This window comes from Loxodonta africana, chromosome X (assembly GCF_030014295.1).
Source record: "Loxodonta africana isolate mLoxAfr1 chromosome X, mLoxAfr1.hap2, whole genome shotgun sequence".
In the NCBI taxonomy this organism is placed as follows: Eukaryota; Metazoa; Chordata; class Mammalia; order Proboscidea; family Elephantidae; genus Loxodonta; species Loxodonta africana.
The window spans coordinates 86,471,732-86,491,948 of NC_087369.1; the positions used below are offsets into that span (position 1 = coordinate 86,471,732).

The window sequence follows — 20,217 nt, forward strand, 5'->3', positions numbered from 1 at the left end:
AGACGTGTGGGGGAAATGAGGGGTAGGTTTCCTCCAAATTCCAAAGAGGCACACCAGGTGTTGTGCCTCCTTTTTAGTTGTAGGATGGGCCAGGTGCAACAACTTATCCTTCACTTTAGTAGGAATATCTTGGCATGCCCCACACCACTTCATGCCCAGAAATTTCACTGAGGTGGAAGGAGTCTGATTTTTTGTTGAGTTAATTTCCCACCCTTTAGCATGCAAATGTCTTACCAATGAGTCTAGAGTCATTGTTACTTCTTCCTTCCTGGGTCCAATCAGCATAATGTCATCAATGTAATGGACCAGTGTGATGTCTTGTGGAAGGGAAAGGCGAGCAAGTTCCCTGTGAACCAAATTACTATATAGAGCTGGAGAATTGATATACTCCCTGAGGTAGGTATTGTTGGCCTTGCTGGCTGAAGGTGAACTGCTTCTGGTGCATCTTTGAAACAGGTATGGAGGAAAAGGCATTGGTCAGATCAACAGCTGCATACGAGGTACAGGAGATGTATTAATATGCTCAAGCAATGAAACTACATCTGAACAGCAGTTGCATCACCTGGCTGAATTTTTAATCCACTGTCTTTGTCAAAAATCCATCTGCTTTTTGCTCAGGCCAAATAAGTGAGTTGAGTGGGGATATTGTGGGAATCGCCACCCCTGTATCTTGATGGTAAACAGTAATCTCTGCAATTCTTCCAGGAATGTGGTATTGTTTTTGGTTTACTGTTTTCTTAGGTAGGGGCACTTCTAATGGCTTCCATTTACCTTTTCCTACCATAATAGCCCTTATTCCACATATTGGGGATCCAATGTGGGGGTTCTACCAGTTGCTGAGTGTGTCTATTTCAATCATGCATTCTGTAACTGGGGAAATCACTTCAATATGGGTTTGGGAACCTACTGGACCCACTGTGACTGGGACCTGGGCTAAGACTCCATTAATAACCTGACCTCCATAAGCTCCTACTCTGACAGGTGGACCAGTGACATTTTGGGTCTCCTGGAATTAGTGTCAATTCGGAGCCAGTGTTCAGTTATCCCTGAAAAGTCTGATTATTTCCTTTTCCCCACTGAACAATCATCTTCGTAAAAGGCCACAGATCCCTTTGGGAAAAGCTGAGAGAAGATTAACAGTATATGTTTTTGGCAGTGTAGTGGGGTCCTTCCTCAAGGGAACATGGTCTCCCCCTCATTCAAGGGGTTGTGTGTGGGTCTGTAAATCGGCTAAAGTCTGGGAACTGATTGAGGGGCTGTGAGTCTCTATTCTGGTGATTTAAGCAAGACTGCTGGTTGCTAAGAGTCGGAGTCGACTCTATAGCAATGGGTTTTTTTTTTCCTTTTTTGCTGTTCACTTGGCCAAGAATTCTTCCACTTGTATAGATCAAGTAAGTATTTAGTAGATTTCCCATCTATTTCCCTCCTAGGGACACCATGACTAAGTAACCAACTCCTTAAGTCCATAGGAGTCAGACTATTCTGATGACCGCTTTGACTCTGTTCTTCATTATGGTAACCACGCCCACCTTGTCTTTGTTGATTGAGTGCTGCCACTTGGCCCCTACCAACACAGCCCCATTGTAGTTAGGTGTCTTAATTCAGTTAGGGCAGTTTCCACTGTCAAATCTAACTTATATAAAATAGCAATCACAGCAGTCTTCAAGGATACTGGGGCTTCCTTCATAAATTTGTTCCTCACTGTTGTGGTAAAAGGTATGTCCTCTGGGTACTCCATGGTTGGGTTTGTGGGTCCAACCTGATAGATCCACTCTAACACGCCAATTTCCCTAAGCCTTTGGATATCTTCTTCTGCAATATACCAAGGCAGGTATGGCATTTCAACTCGATTTAGTGTAGGCCACCACTTAATTCATTCTTCAGTAACTAAATAAACTATTAGATCCTTTTCTAACCTCTCAAACTGAAACATTGAATAAAGAATCTGTGCTTAGTGGGCCCATATCAATAAACTCAGACTGATCCAACTTTATGCTCCTTTCACCATTATCTCACAACCTTAATAGCCATTCCCATGCATATTTCCCAGTTCTGTTTGTATGTACTAGATAAGAAATTGGAAAACCCTAGTTTTACTATGGTTTTCTCATGCTTTGGAGACTGAATGAAAGGTTATATTATTTGAGGCTTTCACTTATTTGCCCTTATATTTTCTGTGCCTATGCCAAACAATGCTCTGGCTGAGAGTCATATACTGTGTTATATTTTGCTTTAATAGTGCAATATGGTTTAAAACAAGTCACAGATTCACAGAATTAGAAGGAACCTCTGATTGTCATTAGGCCTGTTAGTTTGCTTCTAGGTAAGACTCACTGATTTAAGCCACATAGTTGGGTATCTGATACTTTATAAAATGGAGATTCCATAGCATCCCTTAGTAACTTGCTCTAGTGTTCAGAAGTTCTTCGTAAGTGTAACCTTCAACCTCTGGTTACAATTGAATCTGATTTTAGTTTATAAATTGCACTGTATTTGAGAATCCAGACATATAAAAAAGTAACAACTGAAATTATTACTAATTAACATTTACAAAGCAGTTTATTAGTCTATATTTTCACTCTCACTAAACCAGTTTCTTCTGAGTCAATTGCAACTCATGGCAGCTCCATGTGTGTCTGAGTATAACTGTGCTTCATAGGGTTTTCTATGGCTGATTTTTTTTTGGAAATAGATCACCAAGACTTTATTCCGAGATGCCTCTGGGGGATTCAAACCTCCAACCTTACAGTTAGCAGCAAGCACATGTTAACTGTTTGCATCACTCAGGGACAATAAATTTGTAAAATATTATTAAATTAGCTTCATTTTACAGAAATTGAGGTCCAGAGAAGTTGAGCTATTTTCCAAAGGCAACAGAGCTAGTAAATGACAGAGCTGGAACTCCAAGCCAGATAATCTATCTCTAAAACCTGTGCGTGTACCATTATGCCCCACTACAGAATAAAGAAGCAAAATATAAGCTTATGCTTTACTGTGTTGACAAATTTAAGAACTATCAGGAGAAAAAGAACTCTAGAACCATAAAATCCTAGAGTGAGAAGGGACCTTAAAAAATCATATATTGTTGTAACATAATCTCCTAGAGACTCAAAGTCTCGTAATTGGATTTATGCTACTAGGAAGGCTTTCAGCTGGGTTGGGCTTAATAACGACGTCCCACACTGGTGTAGTTAAGTTTGCTAATAAAATAATAAAGATAGGGTACTTAGTACACTCAAAAAAAGAGCATCTGAACATCAAGTTTCTGAGTAGGAAGTTCAACTAAGCAAATCTAGAAGTTGTAGATTGAAAAGTAAAAGGACAAGTGCAGGTTTGTTGAAGAGCATGTACTTTGGAGTCAGACCATTCTTGGTTTAAATCCTACCAATTACTAGCTATAAACCAAAACCAAACCCATTGCTGTAGAGTCAATTCTGACTGATAGTGACTCTACGGGACACAGTAGAACTGCCCAATATAGGACTTTGCAAAAGTTACTTAACCTCTCTAAACTTCAGTTTCTTTTTCTATAAAATGCACATAAGAGTGCCTATGTCACTATATTGATATTAATAATGAAGAATGTAATGTATGTACAATACTTATCAAGGAACTCAACATAATAAACTGTAGTTTTCAATAATAATGATATTATTGTCATTATTATTATTATGGTACACCATCATCTAAAAAAAATAATAATCATCATCTAAGCCCCCACCAAACCTATCATGAAAGTTTACTGTGAGAAATTTGTTTATAATTATTTCACATAAGTGTACAGAAGATGATCCCTGGCCTTAAGAACCACACATAAGAGGCAATTCACGACTTGCTCTAAGACTAATAATAGTAACAAACAAACATTTATTGAGTCATCAGTATGTGCTTTATTAATCACTGTTCTAAGTGCTTTATTAAGTTCTAAGTCTTCTAAGTTGATACATGTATTAACTAGTTAAATTTTCACAACTCTGTGAAATAGGTAGTATTATTATTTCCTATTCTACACATGAATAAACCAAGCATGAGGAAGTCAAATAATTTACTATTAAGTAGGAGAACTACGATTTGAATTCAGACAGTTTAGCACCAGAGCCAACACTTTTAACTAGTGTGGTCTACTGTTTCCACCCACACTGCTCTTTTGTCTCTATAGTCAACACCTATGTTAAATGAATAATAGCAAACTAGAGTTTTAAAATATTATGAGGGCTAGGTTGGTTAATGAATTACAACAGTTAATTCTCATAAAGTGAGAATTAAAAGTAGCTACATAAATACTTATGGCTATTACTGATATAATAACATAAAGCTGAAGTCTGTTAAGATTCATGATTACCTTATACTTTAAGAAAAAACCCTCAATTTTTTAAGAAAGGTAGTATAGATTGAAGGTCAAGCCAAGATGGGGGTGAGGGGTAGAGAGGAGTAAGGTAAATATGCTGGAATAGTGGTGGTAAAGGACTTAGTTCTTAAAATAGCCCTGTGAGTTCCTTACTCTATGCCTTGAAAAGGAGATGGAAAGGACAGAAAGGCAAGGTACCTAGAACAACAATGATAGACTGAGAAAGAGCCTAGAATCACTACTGCAGACAGGGTGGTTATCTGTGCCCTTCTCTATCATAAATCCTACCAGTTTCCAATCTCTGTCCTACTGTCAAAGGAGCCAGTGAAGATATGTTCTGTTCTACCTCTAGGTATACTTCCTGAAAACCATCATCCTAAACTTTCTAGGGATCTAAGTGTATTCCTGGAAAAGTTGTTCAATTTATAGGCTTTTATATAATTCACTTTTTAGATAGAATATAGTCCTCACCATACAATTTACAACTTCCTCTTACCTTTTTCTGCTGGGCTCAACACAGTCACTGTGAAAAGATAAAGAGGTAAACATTAGTGACACTAAAAAAAAAAAAAAAAACTTTTTCTAATACATTGTCCATAGGATCAATTTTGAGCAATCTATTGAATGATACTTTAGTAAACCACCAGTGTGTTAAGATGATGGAAGGCAAGAATGATTAATCCATCCTTTGGTATCTTCATTTTAAACCTTAGTAATTAAGAACTTCCAGTCATTCAACAAATACAAGTATAACCTGGTTTTTAAAAAAACTCAACAAACGTAAACACTCAAGCTATAGAACATAGCACTAAGAACTTTAAAAGCTGGTAAGTTAGGAGATGATTATTTACTTTCCCAAAGTTTTCACTGTAGGATGTCTCTCAATCATAATTCCAAGCTTCTCTTGTATATTTAGAGGTAATATAGTATGGAGGTTGTGCACCTGCTCTAGAGTCAGACTCTCTGGATTAGAATCCCTATTCTACTATTTTGTGGATCTGGGCAAGTTCCTTAATTTCCCTACCTCACAGGGTTACTTGAGAATTAAATGTGTTAATGACATTAAATACTATTTAACATAATATCTAGCACAAGGCAAGTACTTAACGAATATTAATTATTATTACATTTGAACTAAGATTTCATAGAATATCAGAACAGGAAGGGACTTTAGTGATTATCTAGTTTATCGGTCTCATTTTAAAGATGGCAAAACAGGACTACCAAAAAAAAACCAAACCCGTGGCTGTCGAGTCAATTCCGACACATAGAGACCCTAAAGGACAGACTAGAACTGCCCCATAGGATTTCCAAGGAGTACCTTGTGGATTCAAACTGCCAACCTTTTTGGTTAGCAGCCATAGCTCTTAACCACTAAGCCACCAGGGTTTCCAAATAGGTCTACAGTAGTAGCAAATGATTTGCCCCAAGTCAGAGAGAAAGTTAGTGGCACAGTTGGGACTAGATTCCAGGCTTCAGGGCTGGTGGTAACGGTTAAGAGCTCAGGCTGCTACCCAAAAAAGGTCAGCAGTTTGAATCCAGCAGCTGCTCCTTGGAAACCCTTTGCGGTAGTTCTACTCTCTCCTTATAGGGTTGCTAAGAGTAGGAATCAACTTGACGGAAACAGGTTTGGTTTCGTTATGGGTGTCTACCTCCTCCAATTATTCCTCGCTGGCTTACTTTGATGTATGTTATAGATTAAATTGGAGCCCTGGTGGTGCAGTAATTAAGAGCTATGGGTGCTAAACAAATGGTCAGCAGTTTGAATCTACCAGCTGCTCCTTGGAAACCCTATGGGGCAGTTCTACTCTGTCCTATAGGGTCGCTATGAGTCAGAATCAATTCAACAAGAATGGGTTATAGACTAAATTGTGTCCCCCCAAAAAAGGTATATTGAAGTCCCAACCCCTATCCCTGTAAATATGACCCTGCTTGGAAGTAGATGCTGTCTTTCGTTATGTTAATGAGGCAATACCAGAGTATGGTGGGTCCTAAACCTAATCCTTTTTGAGCGGTGTCTTAGAAAAAGAACAGAATAGACACAAGCACACAGGGGAAGACAGATGTCATGTGGAGATACACCCACAAGCAGCCAAAGAAGGACAAAAAATGCTCAGAGCTAAAAAAGCTGAAAGAGGCAAAGATCTTTCCCTATAGGTGACAGAGAGAGAGAGAACCTAGCCCTGCTGACACCCTGAATCTGGACTTGTAGCCTCTAAAACTGTGGGACAATAAATTGTTGTTCTTTAAAGCCACTCACTTGTGGTATTTTGGTTACAGCAGTACCATACAACTAAGACAATGTATATATAACTTTTTCTCAGAATGTGATTTGTACAAAGCCTATCTGTCTTTAGTTATAACCACCATCTGTGTGAACTTTTTCTAGGTGCTAAGGTAAACTTAAATTATAAGGCACAGTTCTCAAATTTGAGAAGGTGTTAAATGTAAGTGGTTATTGCATACAATGATCAACTCCTAAGGGTCAGGAAAATAGGAAAACAATTCAAACAGAGAAGTAAACAGTGTTCTAGGGAAATTTCCTCAGGTCCTTCATCAGTCATACTGTCTCTTTTTCTTCATATACAGGTCTATTTTTTGAACTGTCTTAAAAAATTCTCCTTGTAGAGCAGTTGGATGCAGACCCCAAATTCTCATAAAAAGACCAGACTTAATGGTCTGACTGAGACTAGAAGGACCCCGGTGGTCATGGCCCCCAGACCTTCTGTTGGCCCAGGATAGGAACCATTCCCAAAGCCAACTGTTCAGACAGGGATTGGACTGGACAATGGGTTAGAGAGGGATGCTGGTGAGGAGTGAGCTTCTTGGATCAGGTGGACACTTGAGACTATGTTGCATCTCCTGCCTGGAGGGGAGATGAGAGGGTGGAGGGGGTTAGAAGCTGGCGAAATGGACACAAAAAGAGAGAGTAGAGGGAGGGAGCGGCCTGTTTCATTAAGGGGAGAGCAATTGGGAGTATGTAGCAAAGTGTATATAAGTTCTTGTGTGAGAGACTGACTTGATTTGTAAACTTTCACTTAAAGCACAATAAAAATTAAAAAAAAACTTGTAATGGTCACTTGAATGGACTTTGTTAAAATTGTTCCATTTTGTCTCTGGTAGATTGTTCTTCCCCATTCCTAACCAAATATAATTGATGTTGGCTCTCCCAATGGGAGGCAATGAGGGCTCTGCTAAAAATCCGATTAAATAATGCCTTCTCTTTTTTTTTCTAAAACACCTGTCTGAAGATTGATACCAACTGCTTGTGTGCGTATGTTTCTTTCCAGTTAAAGAATTCCAGTTAAAAATGCTTCGAAGAGGCACAAACTCTACTTTGAAATATAAAAAGAAGTGGAAACAATAAGCCTTGGTGGGTAAACTTGGGACTTCATGATTCTTTACTTGCATGTTGGAACTACATAAGTTCCACTAGGCCTTGAATTGGGTTAGAAGCCCTGGTGGTGTAGTGGTTAAGAGCTCAGCTGCTAACCAAAAGGTCAGCAGTTCGAATATAACCAGCCCCTCCCTAGAAACCCTACTCAGCAGTTCTACTCAATATCTCTTTAAAATGGAGAGACTTCCATTGGTGGTAGGATTGGAAAATCATACAACCACTCATGAAAAAAGTTGGGTAGTTCTTTTAAAATGCATCATACACTTACCATTAGACCCAGCATTCCCACTGTGACATAATTGTTCTACAGATATGAAAACACGTTCACAGAGAAAACCTAACGCAGATGATGAAGCAGCTATATTCAAAGACTAAAAATGGGAGTAATTCTACTGTCCTTCATCAGGACAAATAATGTAAGTGGTTTTTGTATACAGTGTATAAAATTCATTCCTTTAATGAGATATGATGCTACAATAAAAAGAGTGAGATTTCTTATTTGATTCAATTTCAACTTGTATAATTCGACTCTAATTGTGATGTTTGAGTCAATGTTTGATTCAATTTTTAAGACAATCTGGCTTTGGGAATTATATTAATTTTCTGAAATCTAAATGAACATCAAGTATATTAGGTCAAATTTAACTTCCAAATTGAGATACACTGAAGCTGTGAACCACACTTTGGATTTAGAAGATCAGGAGGAATACAAGGACATAATATCTTATTTACCCTTCTGATGGGGATTATACTTCGAAATGATAATACTTTTAAAAGTTTGAGTTAATGATCTTACCTTATATAAAAAGACAAGAACAGGAAAATGTATAGAGACCAAAGTTTATTAGTGGTTACCAGGGTGGGAGAGAGGGAACTGGGGGGGTTTCTTATGGAGCACTGAGTTCCGGTTCATGGTAATGGAAAAATTACATTGATTAAGGGTAGGAATGTATAGCCAATTACTGTACTTGCTGTCAATAAGTTGCACACCTGTAAAAAGTTGAACTGGCAAAAGTTGTGTGATAGATATATTTACAACAACAAAAAAGCAGCTGCTGAGGCTGCTTATGTACAACCAACCACTTCATGGGATTTGGTTTCTTGATTTGGAGGTTTAGGGTCATGGTTTCATGTGACATCCCAGTTAACTGGCCTAATACCATGTTTAGTGCTTCTGTTCTAACTCCTAGTTCACTGCATAGTAGCTGGGGGCTTAAAAGCTTACAAGCAGCCATCCAAGGTACAACAATTGGTCTCTATTAGCCTGGATCAACAGAGCAAGACAGAGAGTCAGGACTAGGAGGAAGAAATGGAGTATGTGGCTAACTGACTCCACAAACAACTGCCTCCTTTGCCATGAGACCAGAAGAACTGGACGGGGTCTGGCTACCATTACTGAATGTTTTGATAAAAGATTGTATAGGAGAATGCTGATTAAAAGGGGGAAAATGCAGAACACAATTTCAAAATAGAATCCAGATTTTCTGGAGTCATGGAGGCTGGATGAACCCCAAAAAGTATTTGCCCTGAGATAATCTTTAATACTTAAACCAAAATTATCCCTTGAAATCTTCTTAAAACCAAACAATAGTTTAGCTTAACTAGTAAAGAACGTCTGCCTTGAGTATTGTGCTCTTTTAAGAACTATCTATATGGGATCAAATTGACAACAGCAACTTGAAAGATTAGATAAGAAATTTAGGGGCAGCAAGTTTATGTTAATGTAGGGGAAACAATTCAAAAAAGGAGTGTGAGAATAGCTGCATAACTTGAAGACTGTCACTGAATTGCAGATGTAGAAACAGTTGAATTGGTGCATGTTCTGCTGTGTACATTCTAGACAATAACAAAAAATAAAACAAATTTAAAAAATGATATGAAAATAAAAGACGGACTGAGAGAGCAGGATTGCCTGAAGATCAATCTTAATGAAGAGTAGCTGATAAATTGCTCTTTGGTATATCTCCTCCCTCTGTGGCTGAACACTCACTGCTAAATAAGAAGTGGAGGTCCTAATCTCCATTCGCTTGGGACAGCACTGTTGGTAAGGGAAAGAGATTACCCAGTGCTTGCAGATGTTGAGATGCAACAATAGGTATACAGAGGAATGAGTGGGAACCCAGGAAGTCTCCAGGTAGGGGACAGCTGTCTTCAAGTAATTGCTGGACTGCCATGTGAAAGCAGGATTGGTTTATATGGTCCCAGAATAGAAGAGAGAAATACAATCAATGGGTAAAAGCTGCAGGTAGACACATTTTAGCTCATTACAAGAAAAAAATGATGATGATGATGATGCCAACTGTCACTAGCTGGACTATTTCAAGGTGGACTGACATACTTGAGAAATAGCAAGCTTCCCATTACCAAAATCCATACCAAACCTGTTGCTGTCGAGTCGATTCTGACTCACAGAGACCTTATAGGACAGAGCAGAACTGCCCCCATAGGGTTTCCAAAGTTGTAAATCTTTACAGAAGCAGACTGCCACATCTTTCTCCTGTGGAGCAGCTGGTAGGTTTGAACTGCCGACCTTTCAGTTAGCAGCTGAGCACTTAACCACTGGGCCACCAGGGCTTCTTTCCCCATTACAAACATTTGAAAATGTACAGGAGATTCAGACATTAGTTAAGCAATGGACTTGACTCTTAAAGTACTTGTCATCCCTGACATTCTATAAGACATCAAGATGTCTAAGGGAAGAAGTTACACACTTGTGAGGAAGTTACATGCTTCTGACGAAAAAAAAAAGCACACACACACAGTTGCCATTGAGTTGACTCCAACTCATGGCTACCCCATGTGTGTCAGAGTAGAACTGTGCTCCATAGGGTTTTCAATGGCTGATATTTCAGTAAATCGCCAGGCCTTTCTTCTGAGGTGACTCAAACTGCCAACTTTTTGGTCATCAGCCAAGTATATTAACTGTTTGTACCACCCAAGGACACCTCTGAGGGGGAAAAAAAGAGAACCTTTATTCCAAAAGGTTGTGGCACTTAATCTTGGTAGTTTTGCCTTTCCTTTATTTTTCTAATATTCACTTTTGCATTTTTAAGAGGGAGATGCTAAAAATACTTAGGTCGTATTTAAAATGAAAATGTTACAAGAGTCATACTAAACTTTTATAAAATGAATCCTTTATCATGAATCTCTTGAAGTACACTTAGCCATTCTATGAGTATCTTGGAATGCATAATTATAGAGTGATTTAGTGATAAGTGTAATTATACACTCGCTCTATTCTTTCAAATTTCAACTCACTACTAGGGAGTTAAATGATTAGAGTTATCATCAAAAAGCATTTTCACACCACTCTTTTCTCTCAACTATTTACTGATTCTTTGCAACCCAGGTGCTATGAGTTGAATTTTGTCCCCCAAAAAGATATGCTCAAGTCCTAGCCCCAGGTACCTCTGAATGTGACTTTATTTAGAATTGAACTGTTGCAGATGTAATTAATTAGGTTAAAATAATGTCATTAGAATGAGCCCTAATCTCTTTATAACTAGTGTCCTTATACAAAGAGGAGAAAACACACAGAGGAAACAGAAAGGGAAAAGGGAGACAGAGAATGGGTTTTCACTGTCACAAGCCAAGGATGCTTGGGGCTAACAGAAGCTGGAAGAGACAAGGAAGGTCCTGTCCTAGAGATTTTGGAGGGAGTGTGGCCCTGCTGACACACTGATTTGGCTTCTAGCCTCTATATCTGTGGAAGAATAAATTTCTGTTGTTTTAAGCCAGTTTGTGGTACTTTGTTATGGCAGCTCTAGGAAACTAATACACCAGGTATGGAGAAAAAGGTGAGATATATGCAAGAGCTTTTCATCATACAAACCTGGTGTTAAATCAAAACATACCTCAGGACTTTCCTTAAGCAGCTACATGTTGTAGGGTTCACAGAAGGGTATCTATCAATAGAATAAACCTAGTTTGGGGCTAGATAGGGATGATCAACAAATGTAGTAAAAAGGACATGGAAGAAACTCTAAAGCACTACTACGTAATAGAAAGTGTTGAAAAGCAAAGATGTCACCTTGAAGACTAAGGTGTGCCTGACCAAAACCATGGTATTTTCAATCGCATCTATGCAGTACGAAAGCTGGACAATGAATAAGGAAGAACAAAGAACTGACACCTTTGAATTGTGGTATTGGCGAAGAATATTGAATATACCATGGACTGCCAAAAGAATGAAGAAATCTGTCTTGGAAGAAGTACAACCAGAATGCTCCTTAGAAGCAAGGATGGTGAGACTGCGCCTTACATACTTTGGACTTGTCGTCAGGGGGGATCAGTCCCTGGAGAAGGACATCACGCTTGGTAAAGTACAGGGTCAACGAAAAAGAGGAAGGCCCTCAACGAGATGGATTGACACAGTGACTACAACAATGGGTTCAAGCATAAGGATTGTGGGCATGGTGCAGGACCTGGCAGTGTTTCATTCTGTCATACATAGGGTCACTATGAGTTGGAGCCGACTCAACAGCACCTAACAACAACAATCACCACATGTGGCTAGTGGCTGCTGTATTGGACAGTGTAGTTCAAAAAAAGTTTTTTAAAGGATAGTGAAGAAGCTGAAAAATTAGTTCATTAGGATGAGTGCTGGCTTACAATCCAAAGCTCTCCTTTAATTAATGACCTGTTTGGTGAGGTAGTTTATTGTAGTGATGTACAGGATATGCTTTGTTGTCAGATATGTATTCAAATTCTGAATCTGACATTCGTTTGTTGTGTGACCTTGGACAAGTTATTTCATCTCTTTGTGCCTCGGTTTCTCATCTGTAAAACTGATATAAAATAAAAGCATTTGTGCTATAAAGTTGTCATAGGGATTAAATAATTAAATGTGTAAAGTGCTTAGGTGCCTGGCACATAGTAAGTACTCAATTATTTTTAGCTAATTATTATTATTTTTCTGAGGACAGTGAACTGCTCACTTAAATGAGGCTTGTTTTTGTTTTTTTAACAGTAAGTATGTGACAAACAAAAATCCCGCCGCCACCAAGTTGATTCCAACTCACAGTGACCCTATAGGGCAGAGTAGAACTGTCCCCTAGGGTTTCCAAGGCTGTAAACCTTTACAGAAGCAGACTGCCACATCTTTCTTCCATGGACTGACTGGTGGGTTCAAAGTGCCGACCTTTTGGTTAGCAGCCAAGCGCTTTAACCACTCTGCCATCAGGGGCTCCTTAGTTTGGGACAAAACAGGTCTTATTCAAAAAATGACATTTATAGTATTGATTCCCAAAGTTATATATGATGATTTTAAAATAATGTATTCAATGTCAAAATGAATACTATTGATTCTTACTTTTTCCCTTACATGTTCCTTAGATGTTAGGTTAGGGGAGGGAAATAGAATTTGAAATGGGGAACTAAGATACATTTCTGATTATTTTCTGCTTGTTCAAAGCAAGTTAATGACCCCAGTCTTCATTTACTCCTCTGAAAAACATTTACTCATACTAGCCATTCATTTACTTTAGGAAGTCATTCCCAAATGTGTATGATCTTTATAACCACCTTAGAACCATTATAAAAATACAGATTCCAAGACCCTCTTCACATAATAAATCTCTGGATAGAGGCCCAGGAATTTGTACTTTAAATGCTCAGCATATGATTCAGATTATCAACCAGGTTTAAGAACCATTGGAGTTAATTTGTAGCATAGTGGTTAAGTGCCACGGCTGCTAACCAAAGGGTTGGCAGTTCGAATCCACCAGGTGCTCCTTGGAAACTCTATGGGGCAGTTCTACTCTGTCCTATAGGGTCGCTATGAGTTGGAATCAATTCGATGGCACTGGGTTTGGTTTGGAGTTAATTTAAAAGTTTATAGGATCTCTTACTACTCAGGTGTGATACATTTAACTATTTGCCATATGGTTGACTTATAAAACTATTCTAAATGTGGTAATACCGTGATTCCTACAACTTTTGCTTCTGTAGAAACTTGGTTTCTTGAAAATGTTCCTTCTGATTTTTTGCTTTATCAGTTTTCCATTTCTTCTGACTCTCTCTCTTAAGAGTTTCTAGCTTCTAAGTAGAATTATTGCCTGGACCTTTTTTTTTTAATCCCAAAGTTGAAAATGTTGGTCACAAAAATGGCAGAGCAGAGAATTCCAGGGCTCTATACTTCCCAAAAAGCAACTAATATGCTCTAAAAAACTGTTAAAATCAACCTTTTCAGAACTCTGGAATCTATTCAAAAAACTTAAAACAACCAGAAGACAACGACCTGGTGAAGAAAGAAGTTCCGGTTTTGTGGTAAGAGAGTGCTATAACATTTTTAATTGCCTGGTTATCACCCTCCACTCCATAGATTGTCAGGGGCCATGAGGATGGTAACCCAAGCTCCTCACGCAGGCTGCCAGAGCCAGAAGGAGAAATACAGAGCTTATCCTCAAAGAATTGTGATTGAGGGTTTTTATCTGTCTGGCATCTCCTTCAAGGGCCAATGCAAAGGTTTCTCTTTGTTTTGCTTAACTTTGTGCATTCCTAGGGCTGGTGCAGATTCCTGGGAGCCTTTGCCAAAAGCATTTAAAGGCACAGGTATCAAGCACTTGGGACAAGCAATAGACAGGCTGAGAAGCCTGGGGAGGAAGAAGTTGGGAATGGAGATATGTGGGTGGACTAATAGCTTTTTAAAAGCTCCTGTGTACACTGGGGAATGGAGAGAGCATGCACATGCACATGCCCATGCTGGGACACACGTTCAAAGTTTTCACCTCTGACTGGTTTTCAGGCTCCGCACAAGCAGAAGAGGAAGGCTAAGTCAGAGTTTCAAACAGCCTGAATAAGAGTTGAAGGTGTGCCTCAACACAGAGCCGACCTGCAAAGCCTAGGAGAGTGCTGTTTTTCATGGTTTCTTTGGCTGCAATTGATTATGGAAATATCTGTCAAACCACTAGCTGAACACAAGCTAAAGGAACAGAGACTTAAGAGAATACACATGACAAAGAATACTATCTTTAAAAAACAGGTAAGAAAAGTCACTAAACAAGCAAACAGCTATAACCCACAATCGGCAGCAACAACAAACCCCAGGGAGGGGGAAGAATTTGACTGACAGACTTAAAATATTTTATAATATTCGAAATGTCCAGCTTTAAAAAAAAATCAAAGCATGCAAAAAAACAAGAAAGTATAGCCTGTTGACAGGGAAAAAAGGAAATTAATAGAAACTGTTCATTAGGTATTATACATACTAGTCAACGACTTTAAATTAGCTGTCTTAAATATGCTCAGGGAGCTAAAGAAAACTATGGACAAAGTGAAGGAAATCAGGAGAAAAATGTCTCGCCAAATGGAGAATCACAATTAAGAAACAGAAATCACAAAAATGAACAAAACAGACATACTGAAGCTGAAAAGTACAAAACTGAAATAAAAATTTCACTAGAGGGGTTTAACAGCAGATTTGAGGAGGCAGAAGAAAGAATCAACAATTATAAATATATATGTACTTAACATCGATGCTCCAAAATACATGAAACAAATACTGACTAATATAAAAGGAGAAATAGACAACTCCACAATAATAATTGGGAAATTCAACACATCACTTTCAATTCTACGCAGAACATCTAAAAAGAAGATCAGTAAGGACACTGAGGACTTAAATAAAACCATAACCCTATTTAACCTAATGGACATAAATAGAACTCTCCACCCATCATCAGAACAATACGCATTTTTCTCCAGTGCATATGAATTATTTTCTAGGATAGACCATATGCCAGGTCACAAAATAAGTCTCAACAAATTTAAAAAGACTGAAATTATACAAAGCATCTTCTCTGGCCATAATGGTATGAAGCTAGAAATAATAAAGGAAAACAAATAATTACATAGAAACTAAATAACACACTACTGAAAAAACTATTGGGCCATAGAAGATATCAAAAGTGAAATTTAAAAAAATACTTAGAATCAAATGAAAATGAAAACACAATATATCAAAACCTTTGGGACACAGCAAAAGCAGTGCTCAGAGGGAAAATCATAGTAATAATCACCTACATTAAAAAAGAAGAAATGGAGAGTAGGGCAAGATAGTGAAGTAAGTTTTTGCTCCCATTCATCCCACTGCAACTAACCCACTGAACAAAGAATAAAAAGCACAGACTGAGATCTCAGAACTCCAGATGGCAGCAGGGGTGTTGAAGAGTAGAGTAGAGGTGCGTTCAAACACAAGGGAGAAAAGGAACGGAGGCAGCGCAGAAGCTGGGAGATACTAGCTGCTGGCACTTGGAAGGCTCGGCTCATCACAGCCGTATTGGGACGGGTACAGGCAACTCCCCAAACAAAGAACATAGGATGGGAGTTAAATTGAGGAAGGTGTAGCCCAATTTTCAAGGCAGCACAGATTGGCTGTGGGAGTTCATGGGCCGTGCACTTGGGCAGGGGTGAAAGGAGGCCAAGGTGCTGCTAGTGAGTGCTGTCGAGTCTCACCAAGTACCAAGGTGGACAGGCTCTAGGACCTAGAATACTAGGGGTACGCACAACCCAGCCTTCAGCCAGAGTGAGAAAAATACATCAGACAGGCTACACAGATAGAAACAATTGACTCCCTGTCCACAGTGAGACATTGTGAGAGAGCCTGTAAAGGTATGCCTGTGAGGGAAAGACATAAAGTGCTCCCCACTTTCACCTCAGGAAAGCCAAGCCTACCACTTACATCAGCATCCACGGTCAGAGGAAAACCTCCCATGTATGCTCATTGAGCTGCAGAGCCATAAATATTACAATCTCGGGTTGGAAAAGAAAACCAAGCCAGAGGTACACTCAGGGCCACAGCCAAAACCTTAGAAGACAGAAAGAGCTGTCACACCAGCAAAGTCAGCCACCTCAACAAGAACAAGCCAAAATAAATACTCAGAGACTTAAACACCAACATACACACTCACTCAGAACTCATCACTCAGTGCTGAAAAAACATAAGGACAAGAGTGCACTCTAGCAGTTCTTAGGAAAACCAGAAAACTTCGGATTTAAAATATTTTGAAAAAAGATATCAAATATTGCCCAAGTTCAACAAAAAATAGTAAAACACGCAAAATCACGAGAAGAAGGATCAGTCAAAAGGAAAACATGAAGAAGAGGAAATACATACTATGGAGATTGAGATAATGGAAAGAATAGAAAACTTTCAGACAGTGGTGCTAAACATGTTTAAAGAAAGCAAAAAGCATACAGAAAACAAGCTAACAGAGATCAGGAAACAAATTGAGGAATAAAATGAGAAATTCAATAAGGAAAGTGAAAACACAAAAAGAAAAATAAAGAAAATTACAGGAACTGAAGAATAAAGTAACTGAATTAAAAAATGCAAGAGAAACACTCAACAGTCAAACATAAAGAAGATAGAATAAGTGAACTAGAAGACAGAGCAACTGAACTTATCAACTCTCAAGAGAAACAAGAGAAAAAAACAAAGAAAAGCAAACAAAACCAAATAGAAATAAGGGATTCAATTAAGAAATTTAACATTATAATTATTGGAATTCCAGAGCACCATGACAATAATAAAGACATAGAATTTTTGAAGAGATAATCATAAAGAATTTCCCAGACCTACACACAAAGCCAAGCTTGCAAATAGAGGAAGCTACAGGAACCCTAATTAGAAGAAGCACAAAAAGATCTACCATATGCCAAATCCTAATAAAATTCCTCAAAACCAAAGACAAGGAGAGAATTTTGAAAGCAGCAACAGAAAAATACAATATAACATACCAAGGTCCTTCATAAGAATCAGTGTGGATTTCTCCTCAGAAAGTCTAAAGGCCAGAAGACAATGGAGTGACATATATAAAAAATTGAATAAATACAACTGCCAACCAAGAATTCTTTACCCAGCAAAGTTGTCATTCAAAAACAAGGGGAAAACCAAGGCATTCCCAAATAAACAGATGCTCTGGGAATTTGCCACTACCACACCAGTCCTTCAAGAATTAGTCAAGGGAATTCTCCAAATAGGAAGACAGGAACTTTAAACAAATATTTGGATCCATATAGGTGAAAATAAAAATAAGAGAGAGAAAGACCAAGATCTCCAAAGAAAAAAACAAAAATGCAGCAACATGGGCAAACATAAGGACCAAGTATATAATATTCTCAGGGGATAAGCTCAATAATTTAATCCTGCAAGCAATACAACATCAAGTTAGCAAGAAATAAGTACAAAGTAAAAATTATCAGATATAGGATATACAATGAACTTAATGGAGACTCACCAACAAAAATGGAGGAAAGAGTAAATCAAGAATAGATTTAATATTTTAATGTTGTATGTCACCCGTTGTTCATGTCATAGTTGCAAGTTGGGTAATGTAATTTGTGTGGTAATGACTAAGAAATCGCCTAGAAATAATGCACAGAAGAAAAGGAAGAAATCCAAAAGGATCATCACAAGAAAGCATCCAAACATAAATAATAACAGAATAATGAAAATTAAAAAAACAAGATATGAAACACAAACACATAAAAATTGCAAAATGACTGAGGTAGACACTTCGTTTTCAGAAATAACCTTGAATGTAAATGGTCTAAACTCCCCATACAAAAGGCAGAGAGTGGCAGAATAGATTAAAAAAAAAAGCATGATCCATTCTTTTGTTGTCTACAAGAACTACACCTTAGACATAAGGGCACAAACAGACTGAAAATAAAATGATGGAAAAAAACATTCCATGCAACTGCAGGGGTGGCCACAATGATATCAAATAAGACTCTAAATCAAAATGAATTATAAAAAATAAATAAGGTCATTGTATAATAATAAAAAGGTCAATACAGCAAGAAGATATAAGAATTATAAATACATGTGTACCAAAAGCAACCCCAAATACATGAAACAAATACTGACTTACATGAAAAAAGAAATAGACAATTCCACAGTAATAGTTGGGGGCTTCAACAACCACTTTCAATTCTAGACAGGACAACTAAAAAAGATCACTAAGGACATTGAGATATTATATAAAACCATAAGCCATTTGACCTAACATGACTATATAGAACGCTCCACCTATCATCAAAACTATACAGAATATTCTGCAGTACACATGGATCATTTCCCAGAATAGGCCATATGCTAGGACACAAAACAAGTCCCAACAAATCTAAATGGTTGAAATCATACAAAGCATCTTCCTGGACCATACGGTATGAAGCAAGAAATCAACAACAGGAAAGGAAAAAAAGGAATACGTGGAAACTAAATAATACACTAATAAAAAAAAAAACTATTGGGTCATAAAAGAAATCAAAAGTGAAATAAAAAAATTAGAATAAAAAATAAAAACACAACCTCTTAAAAACCTTTGGGACACAGCAAAAGTAGTTCTCAGCACAATAAATGCCTACATTAAAAAAGAAGATCCAAAATCAAAAACTTAAACAGAAAACTTGAATAGAAAAGGAAGAGAAACAGAACCCTAAATCTACCAGAAAAAAAGGAAATAATAAATATCAGGGCAGAAATAAATGAAATAGAAAAACAATAGAAAGAACCAGGAATTCCAGAAGTTGGTTCTTTGAAATGATTAATAAAATAGACAAACCACTGGCTAGACTGACAAAAGGAAAAAATGAGAAGGGGCAAATAACCAAACTAAGAAATGAAACTGGAAACATTACAAAAGATCAAAATAAGATAAAGAGGATCATAACAGATTAAAGAAAAAAATGTACTCCAACAAATTTGAAAACTTAGATGAAATGGACAAATTCCTAGAAACACACTAGCAACCTAAACTTAAACAAACAGTGGTGGAAATCTAAACAGACCCCTTACAAAAGAAGAGATTGAAGATATCACCCAAAAACTGTCAAGAAAAAAATGCCCAGGACCAGATGGCTTCACTGGGGATTCTATCATTCAAAGAGTTGACACCAAATCTACTCACACTCTTCAAAAACATATAAGAAGGAGGAACACTCCCAACCTCTTTCTATGAAGCCAGCATAACCCTGACACCTAAACTAGGCAAAACATCACAAAAACAGAAAATTACAGACCAATATCCCTCATGTACATAGATGTAAAAATTTCCAACAATATTCTAGCCAACAGAATTCAACAACATATCAAAAAAATCATATACCATGATCAAGGGGGATTTATACCAGGACTACAAGTGTGGTTCAACATTTGAAAATCCATTAATATAATACACCACATAAAAAAAAGGAATAGAACCATATGGTCACATCGATTGATGCAGAAAAGGCATTTGATAAAATACAACACATTTTCCTGACAACTAACCCTGAGCAAAATAGGAATAGAAGGGAAATTTCTCCACATAATTAAGGGCATATATGCAAAATCAACAGCCAACATCATACTCAATGGAGAAAAACTGAGAGCCTTCCCCTTGAGAACAGGAGTGAGTAAAGGATGCCCCTTATCCCCTGTTATTCAGCACTATACTGAAGTCCTAGCCAGAGCAACAAGGCAAGAGAG

The 20,217-nt window shown here is 37.8% G+C and overlaps 1 protein-coding gene across 1 annotated transcript in view; it reads right to left on the minus strand.

Moving 5' to 3' along the window:
• Positions 1 to 20,217, minus strand: part of ZDHHC15 (zinc finger DHHC-type palmitoyltransferase 15) — a 236,292-nt gene that overhangs the window by 197,948 nt on the left and 18,127 nt on the right. The window contains exon 2 of the mRNA XM_010592707.3: positions 4,845 to 4,871. Within this exon, the coding sequence (XP_010591009.1) occupies positions 4,845 to 4,871 (27 nt within the window). The remainder of the gene's footprint in view (positions 1 to 4,844; positions 4,872 to 20,217) is intronic.